The sequence below is a fragment of the Lactuca sativa genome, chromosome 2 (genome assembly GCF_002870075.4).
Source record: "Lactuca sativa cultivar Salinas chromosome 2, Lsat_Salinas_v11, whole genome shotgun sequence".
In the NCBI taxonomy this organism is placed as follows: domain Eukaryota; kingdom Viridiplantae; phylum Streptophyta; class Magnoliopsida; order Asterales; family Asteraceae; genus Lactuca; species Lactuca sativa.
The window spans coordinates 78,278,098-78,293,506 of record NC_056624.2 but is presented as its reverse complement, the minus strand read 5'-3'; the positions used below and the strand labels follow the sequence as shown (position 1 = coordinate 78,293,506).

The window sequence follows — 15,409 nt, the reverse complement described above, 5'->3', positions numbered from 1 at the left end:
TTAACCAAACAAGTCAAAATGAAGTGAAACATAACATTTAAATATAAAAGTTTAGGACAAAAGGAATGAATGGTTATTAATCACACATCATTTTGAAGAATAGACATCAAAGGCAAAAAATCTAGAATTTTTCAAGCAAAGATTCCTTAAATGAAGCCTAATTTTGAAACAATTGATAGCAAAGACACATAAGCATATGTTGAATATTAGAGCATACGACATACGTTGATCAAAATTCTCCCAATTATCTTCAATTTAGCAACAAGTATGGTGAAACTAATTCGAAATAGAAAAATGATAAGTAGCAGGGAATCTACAAATCAAATTACTGATTAAGATTTTTTATAAAGGAATGTTCAAGAAAAAACAAGGGATTGATTGATCGAAGCAAAATCAAGGACGAAACCCTTAACTTACCTGCTGCTTCAAAAAATCGAAGATGGAATTAAGAAGAATAGAAAGAAAATGGACTTGTTGTTGCTTATTAGGGGAAGGAGGAATATGGTGGCACCATTTTCTATTCAGCCTTAATACACACATAGACGTCCGTCGGAGGAGGAAGGAGCGACACAGATGAAAGCGGGGGGCGTAGATGTCAAAGGTGCACAAAGAAGGAACGTGTGGGAAGGATGAGGCGGGCAAATCGGGGCAATTGAAGTTCCAGTCTCAATTATTGTTAATATTTTAGTGAACTAAGTAAACCAATTTTGTAGACCGAGTGAGAGGTACCAACTTAATCAGATGCAAATCAAACACCTTGACCGGACTGAGACAGACAAAAAGTCTGACCGGACACCAAATCAAACAAGCCCTAACCCTAATTCGAAACCCAACATGAAAATAAAAAAGATTAACATGATACATCATAATAATTTAACGAGTTGGGTTAAGATGAAACTCTCTCTTTTGACACGAAACTATATATTTGTGTTGACCATAATTTAAGAAAAAACAAAATACCTTTATATTTCTTCGAATATAAGTTTATAACCCAAAACAATTACTAAAATCTAGAAGAAAGAACAAAACTATGGGTCCAGCTAATATTTTTTTACAATGCAAGCAAACACATCCAACAGCATCATGATAATTTATGAATCATGAGCGTAATAGTATTCCCAATTTAAACCTAGTTCATCAATTTAATTAATTATATTCCCAATTCTGTCTTTGTCTCCCTCCCTCTTTCTCAACTTTCCTTGTTCATGTTTTGACTGCTCTAACAAATTAAATCTTCACCGACTGAAGAAATCTCTCCTCAATTATCTACTTTTGTCTTATTTTACATGTGATGTAAGTGCATTCTTCATTTTCCTCCATGAGTTCCATTTTACTTTGCTTTGTTTGGTTAAATGTGTATGATTGAAGTTAGGGCTTTGTTCGTTAACAACTACCCCTTAAGGTGAAAATGTCGATATTTAGGGTTTTGCCCCTTTTATGTGTTGCTATTCATACTAGCAGTTGTTTTCTTCATTGATTTTTCGTATCTCCCTTTGCTTGTGTTTTCGTTAATGTCATTCTCTAGTATATCAATACGTTGATTGTTCTAACTTCTAAGTCGTTTCTGATTCTTATGATTTTACAGTGTAATATATAAATCGGAACGATGACGAAGGTGGGTCGTGATTTCAGCTATACAATGCAAAGTTTGGCAGTTCCCCCTGTATCTGCAGATGTGATGTTTGCATCTACTCGATTTCCAAACTACAAAATTGGGGCTAATGACAAAATTGTGTACGGAAATGAAGACCAAAAGTTGGTTTCTATGAAGGAAGTCATAGCCAAAGAGACTGCTCAGTTGTTAGAACAACAAAAACGCTTATCTGTTCGTGATTTGGCTAGTAAATTTGAGAAGGGCTTAGCTGCTGCTGCTAAATTATCCGATGAGGTTTGTTCTTTGAAAGTTTTCATGATCTTAAAAGTTAGTTTATACTTTCATTATACTGAAAATCGCTTACTTATGAGGAAACAGGCTAAACTCAGGGATGTGACTTGTTTAGAGAAACATGTTCTTTTGAAGAAGCTTAGAGATGCACTTGAATCACTTAGAGGGCGTGTTGTGGGTAAGAACATGGATGATGTAGAGGATGCCATTGCTATGGTTGGTTTCGTCTTTCTTTGTAGTTTCTACCTTTTTCTCCATTATTTTTTCTTATAACAATTCTTTCTTTAAAAAGGAATCACTTAATCATATCCATCATTGTAGGTTGAAGCTTTAGCTGTTCAGTTGACTCAGAGGGAAGGAGAGTTAATTCAAGAAAAGGCTGAGGTTAAAAAGCTTGCAAATTTTTTAAAGCAGGTTTGTGTCTTTGTGACAATCTACAGTTTTTCTTCTTTTTTGTTCTCTCTAGACTTTCTTTCTTATATCTAACTGATGCATATTCAAGAAATATATGCTTAACCATTTACAACTTGTTCATGAGAAGTTTGAATTTGAATAGCTTTTATTCCACAATTTAACAACCAATTGTAGTACAATCGAAGTTGTAGCATTAGGATAAAACAGAATCATTGTAGATTTCTTATATTTTCAAATGATTCTGTTTTTTTGTAATTTAATTTTTGTAACTTCACACAGGCTTCAGAAGATGCTAAAAAGCTTGTTGATGAAGAAAGATCTTTAGCAAGGGGTGAAATTGAAAATGCAAGAGCTGCAGTTCAGAGAGTAGAAGAGGCTCTTCAGGAGCAAGAAAAAAATTCAAAAGCTTCTGGAACCCAGGTTTTTTTTGGAATTTTCTAAACAGTCTTTTACATATGCTCATGATTATTGTAAAAGGAGTGTATACAAAATCAGATTTTTGTTATATATTATGTGGTTATTTCTTAAAGTATATGAACTAAGGTTCTATACTTCTATATATTTGCAACAATCTTTTTGTATAATGTGGTTGAAAGGGTAAAAAGGTCCCTCTGGCCCACACCTTTTATAAAAAAGTGACCTCATAAAAAAACTTATGTGCTATTTATTTTTTGACTTTATGGATTTAATGCATACAACACTTAATCTAGTAAGTCATCTATGCACGCCTCTTTTTTGATTTTGTGGGGACAACATGACTTAATGTGGAAAGATTAAGGGGTGATGATTTCTCATTAAGTGATGTATTTTCTTTTACAATTTTGCCCTCTTTGCATTTATTTTCAAGATTTATCCGAACTATTATCTTCAAGTATCAATATTTTTTGTTATCTAATGATATTGTGATATATTATGATTGTTAATCTGTTATAATATATCATTATATGTTATATTAAAAAGTTTCTATTTATATAATTCATAAGCTGAGAGTCATTTGTCATTAAAAAAAATTCATTCAAACAGTCGTCTTTCACCAAACAATATTTTCTGGAGGGGTAAAATGGTCATTTACTGTCATATAGACTGTTCACCCAGCATACAAAAGAAAACACGCAAACCTTATTTATCCAAATAACACTTAATGTGGAAAAAGTAAATGCCTTTCCACTAGACAAAACAAAATGGTCCACTTAATAAAAGTTTTTCTTTTTTGCAAGTTTTACTTTATTAGCAATTTTGTTTACATACAATCTACATTTCATAAATTGATATATTCATATTACTTTTAGGCTGTCTTTAACTCTTTTTGACTTTGAAGTCAAAAGAACTATAAACTATTCAAAGGATAATAGGAGCATAGTTTTGTAAAGTTCAGATTTTTTTTTGTTCCACATTTTATGTTTTTAACCTTTTTATTTCTATGCTAAATTACCAAAATAACAAACTCTACTCTTGTTTATTCTGTTATAGATCTTTCCATGTATTATTCAACATAAATCAAATCAAAATATCAAATAATTCTATGGTTTTATGAATGGAGACTCATTGAAAAGGGTGCTTATGTTAAATTTCTTAAATTATCTTAATTCATGGGGCTTTGAGCATTAAAGAGGGTTTGCATATCTTAAATTGTTAACTTATTTTAATGCATTATGATTTATTTATATTTTGTTTTATTTTCAGGATTTGGAAGAACTAATGAAGGAGGTTCAAGAAGCCAGGAGGATCAAAATGCTGCATCAGCCTAGCAAGGTATATTCACAACTTAATTTTTTAAATTCCTTTTTGTTTTTTTTTTTGATATTTATAATTAGCCAATCAAAATCCTTTTTGTGATATTGTAACTTTATATGCTATTTGTGCAGGTTATGGACATGGAACACGAGCTTCAAGCATTACGAATTCAACTGGCTGAGAAGTCAAAGCGGTCAATTGAGCTTCAGAAAGAGGTGGGGTTTGACCATTTTGCCCATTTTCTTTTTTTACAGTCTTATTGACCATTTTGCCCTCTGATTAATTTTGCTAAGTAAACCATCTTTGTTACATTACTCATTGGTTTTTCATGTGCACCCCACAATTTGAACAGCTTGTAACTTTTTATAAATTTTGCTAATAAGAATTTAATCCATTCGACACTAAAAAGGTCAAATTGGGCTCTTTCTTTGGTATTTACTAGTAGTTTTTTCTTTTTCCTATAATCCTTATCTTTCACTAAAATAACCTTCAAAAAGTCCTCCACTATATCTAATGCTTTTTCCTTTCTATTATTAATTTACAGAAAGTTGTTCATGTTGTTACAACAAGATTAATTTTAATATCATCAAAATTCCATTAATTTTAGTATATACCATAATTTTCAGATGTAGCTTTTTCACAATCACTCATTAATTAACAAAATCTTGGAGGAGAACTTTTTCAATGCATTTATAGGACTCATAGCTTTCATGTTGTGTGATATTTAAGGGAAAAGACATAATTTTGGATTCTTTAAAAATAGCAATATTATCTGATTTTGTTTTATCCAAAATTTCAGTTGGCAATCAGTAGGAGGGTAGAGGAAAGCACATCCTACTTGTTTGAATTAAATGGGACACCTGCTTTAGGTTCATATTTACAAATCCAACCCTCTTCCAAAAAAACCTCACAACTTTCACAATCTTCTATTCAATGGTATCGATTCACATCTGAAAATGGAAACAGAGAGATTATTTCAGGTATACATATTTTCAGTACATTAATTCAAAACATTAACATACATTAAAAAAGAAATAAATATAAGGGGTATAATAGTCTTTCTAAGGTGATAGGGACCAAAACCAATAAAAAAGATCCAATTTTGGACCATTGGTGCATCACCAAAACTTTTTGGACTAAAACCACAGGGACCATTTTTGCAATTTTGTCATTTGTTTATTACCACATTGTACTATGAAAAATCTACCCATTTATAAGGGTTAATCTCATAAAAGATCTTATATTTTGTGTTATTTTTTTCCCGAAAAATACCTTACATTTTTTCGTTTTTTCGATCTGGCCCTTTTAGTCATTTTTTCCTGAAAAAACTAGTAAAACGTGAGGGGGGTTTTTTTGGGAAAAAACTAAAAGGCTTTTCGGATACAATTTGAAAGTTGAGGGTTTTTTTTTTTTTTTTTTTTTTTTTTTTTTCTTCGGAAAAAAAAGACAAAGTTGAGGGTTCTTTCGGAAAAAATGAATAATAACAAGGTTCTTTTCAGAAAAAAAAAAAATAAAGTTGGAGGTTTAAACCGGAAAACACACAAAATATAAGGTCTTTTATGGAGATTAACCACATTTATAACAATGTCATCCAAATACAAAGTACAATGTCCTTATAAGAAAAGAATTGAAAGTACAATATGCTATAATTGGATTGATTATTCAAAAGAGCAATAAAAATAAAAAGATGTAATATAAAAAGTAGAAGTAGGATATGCTATAATAAACAAATAAATGAAAGTTCAAAGTACATTGCTATTTTTTTTTTAAAAGTAGAATGTCGTTTTGGATTTGGTAGGGGCCACAAAATCTATCTATGCTCCTGAGCCCTCTGATGTTGGCCGGATTCTTCAAGCTGATGTCATTTCAGATGGTCAAACTATTACACTCACAACATCTGATCCCATTGAACCAGGTTTTTTTTTTTTTTTTTTTTTTTGGATATATATGTAATGGTATTGGAGACTAAAATAATGTACAATTAATTTAATATCTTAAAAGTTATGTTATTGAAGTGTACTATAAAATATAAATTTAAGCACACAAAATAGACACTGTTTTCACTAATTTTAATACTAGTTGTGAGACCTGTGTATTCCATGGGTTTATTAAAAAAAGTTATGTATAAAAGTCTAGACATTTAGAAAGTTGGAATTTATAACGAAAGTGAGAGAAATATTGAATTATTGAAATTGAATTGCTCATTTCTTTTTTTAAATTTAAGCAAATAATTTAAATAAATAAACAAATGAAATAATTGGGCTTTAATTTAGGAATTTTGAAATTAAAAGGGAAGTTGCATTAGTGAAATTGATAACCGTTTATTATTACATTATTACAATTACTACATTTAAAATACTATGTGAAATTTAATAAAATGGAAAAAAACCATAAAATGACATGTGGAAAAAAAATTTAATTTAAAATAACCACAAAATGACATGTGGCAAGATGAATGAGACTGACATGTAGCAAAAAAGAATTTTTATTTGTTAGAGTAGATCTTCGACCAAATTAAAGTCAATAATATAAATATGTGATTGATAATTTTATTATTATTATTATTATTATTTTTTTGTTTTTAATAGCTGCGGGACTAGGAAACTATGTGGAAGCATTGGTTCGTCGACATGACACAGAATTTAATGTAATTTATGTTCTTTTAGTTTTATTCTATTTTATGTTGACAAACCATTTTTATATTAAATAAAAAAATTTAGTGATTTGTGAATAATATATTGTTTTTTAAAAAAAAAAAAAAAATACAGGTAGTTATAATCCAAATGAATGGGGTGGATCATCCTTCAGAGTCTATTCATGTACTTCATGTGGGGAAGATGAGGATGAAACTTTGTAAAGGGAAAACAACAGTTGCTAAAGAATACTATTCACCTTCAATGCAGGTAACCTATAATAGCAATGTACTTATATTATTAATACTAAGTTTTTTGACTGAATAAAATAATATAAAAGGTTGGTATGTAAGATACTTGTTTAATTTATAAGAGATGACATTTTTATTAAAACAAATAATAAGTTATTACAGAAACCACAGGGACCCAAACTGTAATTTACTCTTCTTGTAAAAAATATCACTGAAAGTGCAGAACCTTGCAAACTATAGGGTCATTTCTTGCAAATTAAAAACTTCATGGACCAAAAGTGTATTTTCGGAAAATTAAAAGTACATGGATCAGAAATGTAATTCATGCAAACTAAACACTTGGACCAAAAATGTAATTCCGGAAAATTAAAACTCTAGGGACCAAAAGTGTCTTTTGCTTATTTTCTTGTAAATCTAAAAGCACATGGACCAAAAGTGTAATTCTGGAAAATTAAAACTATAGGGACCAAAAATGTCTTTTGCTATTTCCTTGCAAATTAAAAAGTACATGGACCAAAAGTGTAATTCCGGAAATCTAAATCCACAGGGACCAGAAAAGTAATTTATGCAAATTAAAATCTCCAACAACCTAAAATGTAATTTTGGAAAATTATAACTATAGGGACTAAAAGTGTAATTTCGGAAAATTAAAACTACAGGGACTAGAAATGTAATTCATGCAAACTAAACACTTGGACCAAAAATGTAATTCCGGAAAGTTAAAACTGTAGGGACCAAAAGTGTCTTTTGCTTATTTCCTTGTAAATTAAAAAGTACATGGACCAAAAGTGCAATTCTGGAAATTTAAAAACTACAGGTACCAGAAATGTAATTTATGCACATTAAAATCTACAGTGACCAAAAAATGTAACTTGGAAAAATTAAAAACTACAGGGTCCAAAATTGTCCTTTGATTATTTCCTGCAATTTCAAACTTATTAGCGTAAGTAACAAATAAAGTGTATATGTAAGGGAAATTGTCAGAAAAGTCCCAATATTTTCAGGAAAGTTACACTTTAGTCCCAAGAATATTTTTTTGAACATAAAAGTCCCGATTATTTCATTTTGGCTCAAGTTTACAAAAAGGTCATTTTTTTTTTCTTTTAACAGGAAATCACATATTATCGTATTTTTACAAACAATCGGGAAAAAAAAAATCTTGGGACTAAAATGTAACTTTCCTGAAAATATTGAGACTTTTCTGACAATTTCCCTATATGTAAGGATGAATTGTTGGTTAATTTATGATTTCATCCTTTTTATTTATTTTTGTAATTTTATAAAAATACAGCTGTGTGGAGTTCGGGGTGGTGGAAACGCTGCAGCTCAAGCATCATTCTGGCAGCCAAAGATCGGGCTCTCATTTGTTTTGGGATTTGAATCAGAAAGAGAAAGAAATGCTGCTATTATGCTAGCTAGAAGATTTGCCTTTGATTGTAATGTAAGCCTCCAAATCTCTTTCCATGTGAAATGACAATTTTACCCCTGCAGAAAAAGATATTTGAACTTTTTGAATGGTGTTGTTACAACTTTACAATTGCAGATCAATCTTGCTGGCCCTGATGATACAGCAGCCCAGAAACCTTAACTTCTGAGAATGAATATGTAATGTGTTATAAATGTATGTATAAGTTAGAAGGAATTGGGATTACTCAGATTGTGAAATTGTTGCTTACTTTATATTTTTATTTACACCATTTTGGCATCGTTTTGTTTGCCTTTTTGGTTTTGCTCATTTTGGTTCCTCATTGATTGTAACATGTTTTTGTAGTTGTATATGAATTTAATACTATTCACTTGTCTAATTAAATAAACCTTGCTGCAATAATGTTCGGTATATGAAAACATACATTTTTTTCTTATCCTTTTCGCTAAGTAACCTTTTTTTTTTTTTTTTTTTTTTTGTGTATATCTTTTATCATATTTTGATCAAATCACAATTTAAAATGTTAAACATAAAAGTTACTTTTTAGATGTTAGTTGAGTCTATATGCCTCTCATACAATGCGTGTATTCGTCTTTTCAATGTGCCCTGCCGTAAAATCACATTTGTGAGGGGTCATCCGCCAAAGAATCCACTAGCGGTCTCATCATCAGGAGGTAGGTCTGGCAATCGTGTCGTGTTCGGGTTGGCGTGTCGCGGGTTGGCGGGTCAAAATATGCCAACCCAAACACGACCCATTTAAATATACAGGTCACGGGTTGGCGTGTCACGGGTTGGCGGGTTTGGAACATAAACTCATATATGACCCACGAACCCATTTATTTATACGGGTTCACAGGTTGGCGGGTTTGTGGGTTAGATTTGGGTTCGTGGGTCAGATTCCATAAATAAAATTAACAAGTAAACATGAATAAATTCTTGATGGTTGATACAAACATATCTAAATTTTAGACACTTAACTACTTAAGTCTTAAAGTCTTAAACATCCAAATGAAAATTAAAAACATTCATAGAAACATGTTCAATGCCTCAATCGCTCATACAACCATACGCTGATACGCCATTTGATTTAGGGAAAAAATGAGGAAAATCAATTGGTTACAAACTTACTTACGACCTTATGAGTTAGGACCACAAGTCAAAATATAAATACATTTAAAAATAAAAAATATATTTTTTTAATCAAAAATATAAACGGGTTGGCGGGTCAACCCATTTATTTTTTGAGAAACCCATATATGACCCGTTTAATAAACGTGTTGGTAGGTTTGCGGGTTGGCGGGTTGGCGTGTTGAAAAACTCAACCCAAACCCGTTTATTTCGTGTCGTGTCGCGGGTCGTGTCGCGTGTTGTGTCAAGAATTGCCGGCTCTATCAGGAGGCACGGTTTTTAGGGTAGGATTATTAGTAAAGTAGTCCACACATAAATGCGCATATATACATAAAAATGTTTTTTTTATTTTATTTTTTTATTTTTTTTAATTTCTTTTCAGCGAATTTAGCGATTTTATAGTGTATGAAGCAAAATAAATAAATAAATAAATAAATAAAAATTAAAAATGTTTTTTCGGCGAATTTACTAAAATATAGTGATTTTATAGCATATGAAGTAAAAAAATAAAAATAAAAATAGATTAGATGTCTCAAAATTTTTTTTTTATGTAAAACAGAAAAGTTCTTGGGTTTTTACGAATTTTTGAGTTATCAAATGATCCTAGCCCTATACATTTAAATATATATGTTAATTGTTATGAGGCGAATTTTTATCTTTATATTATTGTCAATATGTTTAACTTACACCAACATTCTCAGAAGTCCAAGATCTTGGATTAGTGGAATATCTTGGGACTACCTTCATATTTTTTGTGATGTCCTATGCAAGAGTATAGACTTGACTAAAAGGGATAGACTATGTCAAATGGAACGTGATCAAAGTAAAATAAATGTTGAAGTCCTCCCTAAATATGGGTCAAGCATGAATCAAAGAAGATCCCGAGATATTAGGACAATTAGTTATAAAATCCTTGTATATATGAAAGACCAGTTGCGTATTATACACATTCTGACTTCTACTATATCTTCCTCTCTGAACATTCTTGAGCACATTTACACCACCATCATGATCAACTAGCACCTGTAACATATTTTTATTAATAAGAGTTCTAAGGTAGTGCGACATTGTCACCTCCCAAGGTTTTATGCCGTAGATCCTAAATGATTAAGGGCTTTCTCGTATATATATGTGTACTTGCATTTACTTTATTTACACATTGTCAATTATTCGATCACAACATCCACTCTCGTTTGTTTAATCATTTGCTTAAATACACACATACAATTTCACATAAACCTCAAGATATCCTGTAATATCTTGAATCCTTTTTGATAAACTTAAGATTTATCGTTTCACTTTACAAATTTACAACTTTAACACTATTTTCGTACCAACTCTTAAAAATACACAAGCTAATATCCAACATAAAGTTAACATTTTTTATAACCTTTCAACGTTACTGTTTTATTCCCAAGATATTGGGCACGACTACGATCTTTAACACATTTCAAGATCTTAAGCACTTCACAACTTGACATTTTATTCAAAACGTCATACCACACTTCCTAATTTGGTTACGAAATTAATTTATCAATTTTTGACCAAAACAATTTGGCGCCATCCATGGGACAAGTGGTTTTATCTTTTTCTTAATGGAAGCATCGCTTCCATGACCTCTATCTGTAGTCCATGGCCGGGGGGGGGGGGGGGGGGGGGGGGAGGGGGTTGGGCTAAGGAATGACACAAATGCTTTCCGTCTCGGATGTATGGATCAACAGTTTGTCCATGGGAGCTTGTTTTTGCCTTGCTTTTCCCCATTGCACTTGTAGCTTCCATCACCTCAATCTGTAGTCCATGGTCGGGGGGGATGACGTAGATGCTTTCTGTCTCGGATGTGTGGATCTACGGTTTGTCCATGGGAGCTTGTTTTTGCCTTGCTTTTCCCTATTGCACTTGTAGACCTGTAAAATTGACTAAAACGACACAATAATCCCTCAAACTCACCTCACGCAACAACAATTCAATAGATTTTGGGCAATTTAAACCAAAGTTTCACTAATACGGGTACAAACTAACTATCCTAGGCAAAATTCAAAGCAAATTCAATTGTATTCATTTTATTGATGCATGCAATGTAAATAATGTTAATGAAAGAATGTACACTCTCGTTTCCGTCCCCAAAACTTGATATTTGAAAAACGAAACTCGCTTGAATGCACCCTAAGCTTAAATGATGTTCATGGGTGCTAGAATGCAAGCTCTTCGCCAAAATCTGAGGTCTTTGACTTAATTTCTATAAAATCTAGTGGTGGTTCGTAGCGGCTCAAAGATTTCGACAATTTTTTCTGGCGAGATAAATAAGTTTCACTCTGTGGGGTTTGTAGAGGACTTCACGGGAACACTTTGGTGGTGTCGAAAATTAGAGAGGTGGCCAAAGGTGGCAAAAAATCGTTTGGAAGCGGTAGTATGGTGGTGGTCGGTGCACCGCGCTCCGGCAACAGATCAGGGAAACTTTTGGGTGGGGTTTGTAGAGAAGGTATAAAGGAAGAGAACGACGATAATTTTCCAAAATTCTAATCGGTAGAACTTTGACAAACCAAGTTTTTCCGGTGAAGGTGAGTGGTGGTATTTCTTGCAATGAGAGAGAAGAAGGGGGAGATAGGCTCGACTCCTAAGGAGGAAAGAATGTTGCTAGTTTTAATGCACCCGGTTAAAAAAAGTCAAACACAGTCAACTTCAGAACAACACAACACACTGTTCACGTTCTGGAGCACGCAGGATGCGTTTTGGAGTACGCAGGTCACACATCGACATCATAAGGGAATAACATTTTTGAGCAATTTAGGTGAGTACGAGCAGGCCGCGTGCAAGGGGGTGTGGGTGCACTTAGTGTGCGTGATGACTTCAAGACCACACTCTTTTTCTTATTTTTTCATGCTTGTTGCTTGCAATAGAGGGTCCAAATCATGGGGAAAACTTGATTTTCGAAAACGAACTCTTTTAAAATCCCAAAAATAATTTCAAAAATCAATTTATTGGGTTTTAAAAACACAAAAGCACAATGCTTTCTAAAAATTCCATTTTTTAATGTATCCGGCGAGACGCCTCCTAATTTTTGCTTTAATTTCCCGGGACATCCACATGGATGATGTCTAGTGCATTTGCCTTGAAACCTTCGTAAAATTGCTTCAATCGGTGCCTGTTGACCTTGAAATTTGTTACACCCTCCTTTTGAAACAAAGCACACCAAAAAACTTTCACTTATTATTTATAAAAAACACATTCGCGTATACTTGCATTGACTATCCAATACAAGTAGTTATCAACATGATCAGTTCAAAGAAAATTTAATACAATGATATGATCCGGGTATCACAATCTCTCTTCTTTAAACCTTGCTTCTTAAATAAAGTTACGTGCAAAACACATGTTAACAAAAGGATAAGCTACAAAGAGCTTAGTGAGCAATTCCTTATTTCAAGCACTTAATAATCATAACTCATAAATACACCAATCATACACTGTATAGTTTTTCAAGACTCGTTTATCAAATAAGGATTCACAACTCAACCATTTTCTTTAATAATAATCGTAATAGTAATGGACTTACAACTACTCAAGCTGCCATTAGACTCTTAAATGATACTCATCCTCATTCTTTACTTTCTCTTTACTTGTTCTCACTGTCTCTCTAATCTTTTTATGTATACACATTTTCTCTCTTTTATTCTCTTATCTCTTTACTTATTTTCTATACTAATTCTCATTCTTTCTCATTATTCTCTCTATCTCAACCTATATATTCATACTCTGTGTGTGTGTCTATATATATATATATATATATATATATATATATATATATATATATATATATATATATATATCAAGGTTGTAAAAATCGTTTGACAGTAGCTCGACGGTCGACTGGTGTTAAGGGATTAATCGGTCTTGGCGGGGATTAATCGAAGATTAATCGGGGACCACAGATTATTAATAAAATATTAAAACTAATTAAATATTAATATATCTTAAGAAAAACAAGTACTTCAAAATTAGAAAACAAGAAAATTTGTAATTTGGAAATTTGGAAATATGAAAATATGAACATTTTGGTATAATATTTGAAAATTTGAAAATTTTGGAGTAAAAAAAAGAAAGTTGGTTTTTTGAATTTTTTTAACATTTTTTGGTCTTTTTTTGACTTTTGTTTTTGACTTTTGTTGACCGATTAATCCCGTCAATGCCGATTAATCCCGCCAAACCCGATTAATCCTAAATTTCTGATTAATGCCCTAATCCTTGATGGTTGGAGAACACCAAACGATTAATCGTCGATTAATCCCGATTTCTGCAACCATGATATATATATATATATATATATATATATATATATATATATATATATATATAAATGATCAAATGAGAACCACTAAAGGTTAAGAATCTTAAGAACCACTAATTTTAACTAATAATTAAAAGTATATTTATCATTTCTCAAAATATCTTTATAAATCTTTTAAAAAGGCATTTTTGTTTATCAATTATTAAAAAAGACGAATGACATTATCGTAAATAAAGACAACACTTAACCTAGTTTTATAAACAAACATATCAGATCTAAAACACATTTCTCATTTTTTTTCTTAAGGTGCAAAGATGGAACTCTCTTTTCCCTCGCTCCTTCTACCATTGGCATTCACCTCCCAAAGTCGTCGTCGGCAACGGCAACACCGACACCGCCGTTGTTACACTCGATGATGTGTTCTTGTAGTTGTTATAAATTGAGAATATGAAATGAAATCAAAGTTTGAATTGATTCTAGAAGACAAGAGTAAATATATTCTAGATGGCTCTATTAAAACTTCTGAAGGTTACAAGAGTATGTGTAGAGTAAGAACACAAAATACCCAAAAGTTACTCTATCACTAGAACCTATCCTTATTTATAGGAACTTAGAAGTTAACAAAAAATACATAAGGGCTAAAACTATTAAGCTTCGACATATAAAGGCGCCCTTATGAAATACATAAAACGAAAGCTGAAATATAGACTTCGACACTAAGACAGACTCATGACACTTCGACACCTCACAACACCATTCGACCTTAACATTCTCCCAATTTGTGAGCAGTATTGAGTCCTAGGTCATTAACATCTTCATTTCCTGATGAAGAACTCTTCTAACCTCTATGTACCAAACAATTGATCTGCGAACCTCAACTTTATCACCTTCAGTATTCTTGTTGCAATTATTGATACAAGCAAGGAGATTCGTATATTAAGAATTCGTGTATCTTTCCACATCTTCAACTCTGAATAAAAACTTGGTATTCTTCTTGTTTTTATTCCTCCCAACGAAACTATTCCCAATGGGTTAACACAAATTTCACCATCATCAAAAGTCTTCAAGCTTCCTACACCTTTCAACAAAGACTGTGGCACAGTAATTTGTTTTCCCATTGCCAAAGCTAACTCCACATCCGTTAAGGCAAGACAATCATAATAATTGTCAATGAAAAGATTGATATGTGCAAACCCAAGCAAGAAATCTTCTTTGCTTGTCACCTAAATTTTTGAAGCATCAACCTCACTTATAATTTTTGCCACATAGATGAGATCATTAAGATTCATCAAAGGAAAATCAGCTACAAAGAAATCACTGGCCACATTATTGGCACAAACCACGTGAAAACGAAAGTTCTGTAATAACCCTTCGAATAACTGATCATTGGTTATACCCAACACCTTGACAATCTTTAGTAATGATCAAATCTCTTCTTCTTTCTTTCCAAGTATTGCATGAAACCTCAATTTCAGCTTCTTGAACTCTTCTTTGTCTTCAAATTTGTATATCAATTGATACTGAGCTGATATGGACGTCATATGATTGATAGGGAAATCCAGTTGGTTGAATTCTAAAATTTCTATCTCATAGCTCTTCTTTGGGACTTTAAGAAAATCATGCATGTTACTAAGAGAAACAATCTGTTCGATG

General features: G+C 32.0%; 1 protein-coding gene across 3 annotated transcripts; it reads left to right on the top strand.

The window, feature by feature from the left end:
- Nucleotides 1-1,137: 1,137 nt before the first annotated feature.
- On the top strand, nt 1,138-8,709 carry LOC111885973 (stomatal closure-related actin-binding protein 1). 3 transcript variants are annotated; one of them, XM_023882223.3, is made up of 13 exons: nt 1,138-1,293; nt 1,586-1,888; nt 1,973-2,101; nt 2,207-2,299; nt 2,579-2,719; nt 3,983-4,051; nt 4,165-4,248; nt 4,833-5,013; nt 5,832-5,948; nt 6,622-6,680; nt 6,802-6,936; nt 8,209-8,358; nt 8,461-8,709. In XM_023882223.3, exons 2-13 carry the CDS (start codon nt 1,607-1,609, stop codon nt 8,503-8,505), a joined length of 1,485 nt encoding a protein of 494 aa, XP_023737991.1. In that variant the 5' UTR covers nt 1,138-1,293; nt 1,586-1,606; the 3' UTR covers nt 8,506-8,709. The 3 variants fall into 3 exon arrangements, with proteins under 3 accessions (XP_023737991.1, XP_023737983.1, XP_052624328.1); XM_023882215.2 differs by having other exon boundaries at nt 1,258-1,402; XM_052768368.1 differs by lacking the exon at nt 1,138-1,293 and having other exon boundaries at nt 1,490-1,888.
- The last annotated feature ends 6,700 nt before the right edge of the window (nt 8,710-15,409 follow it).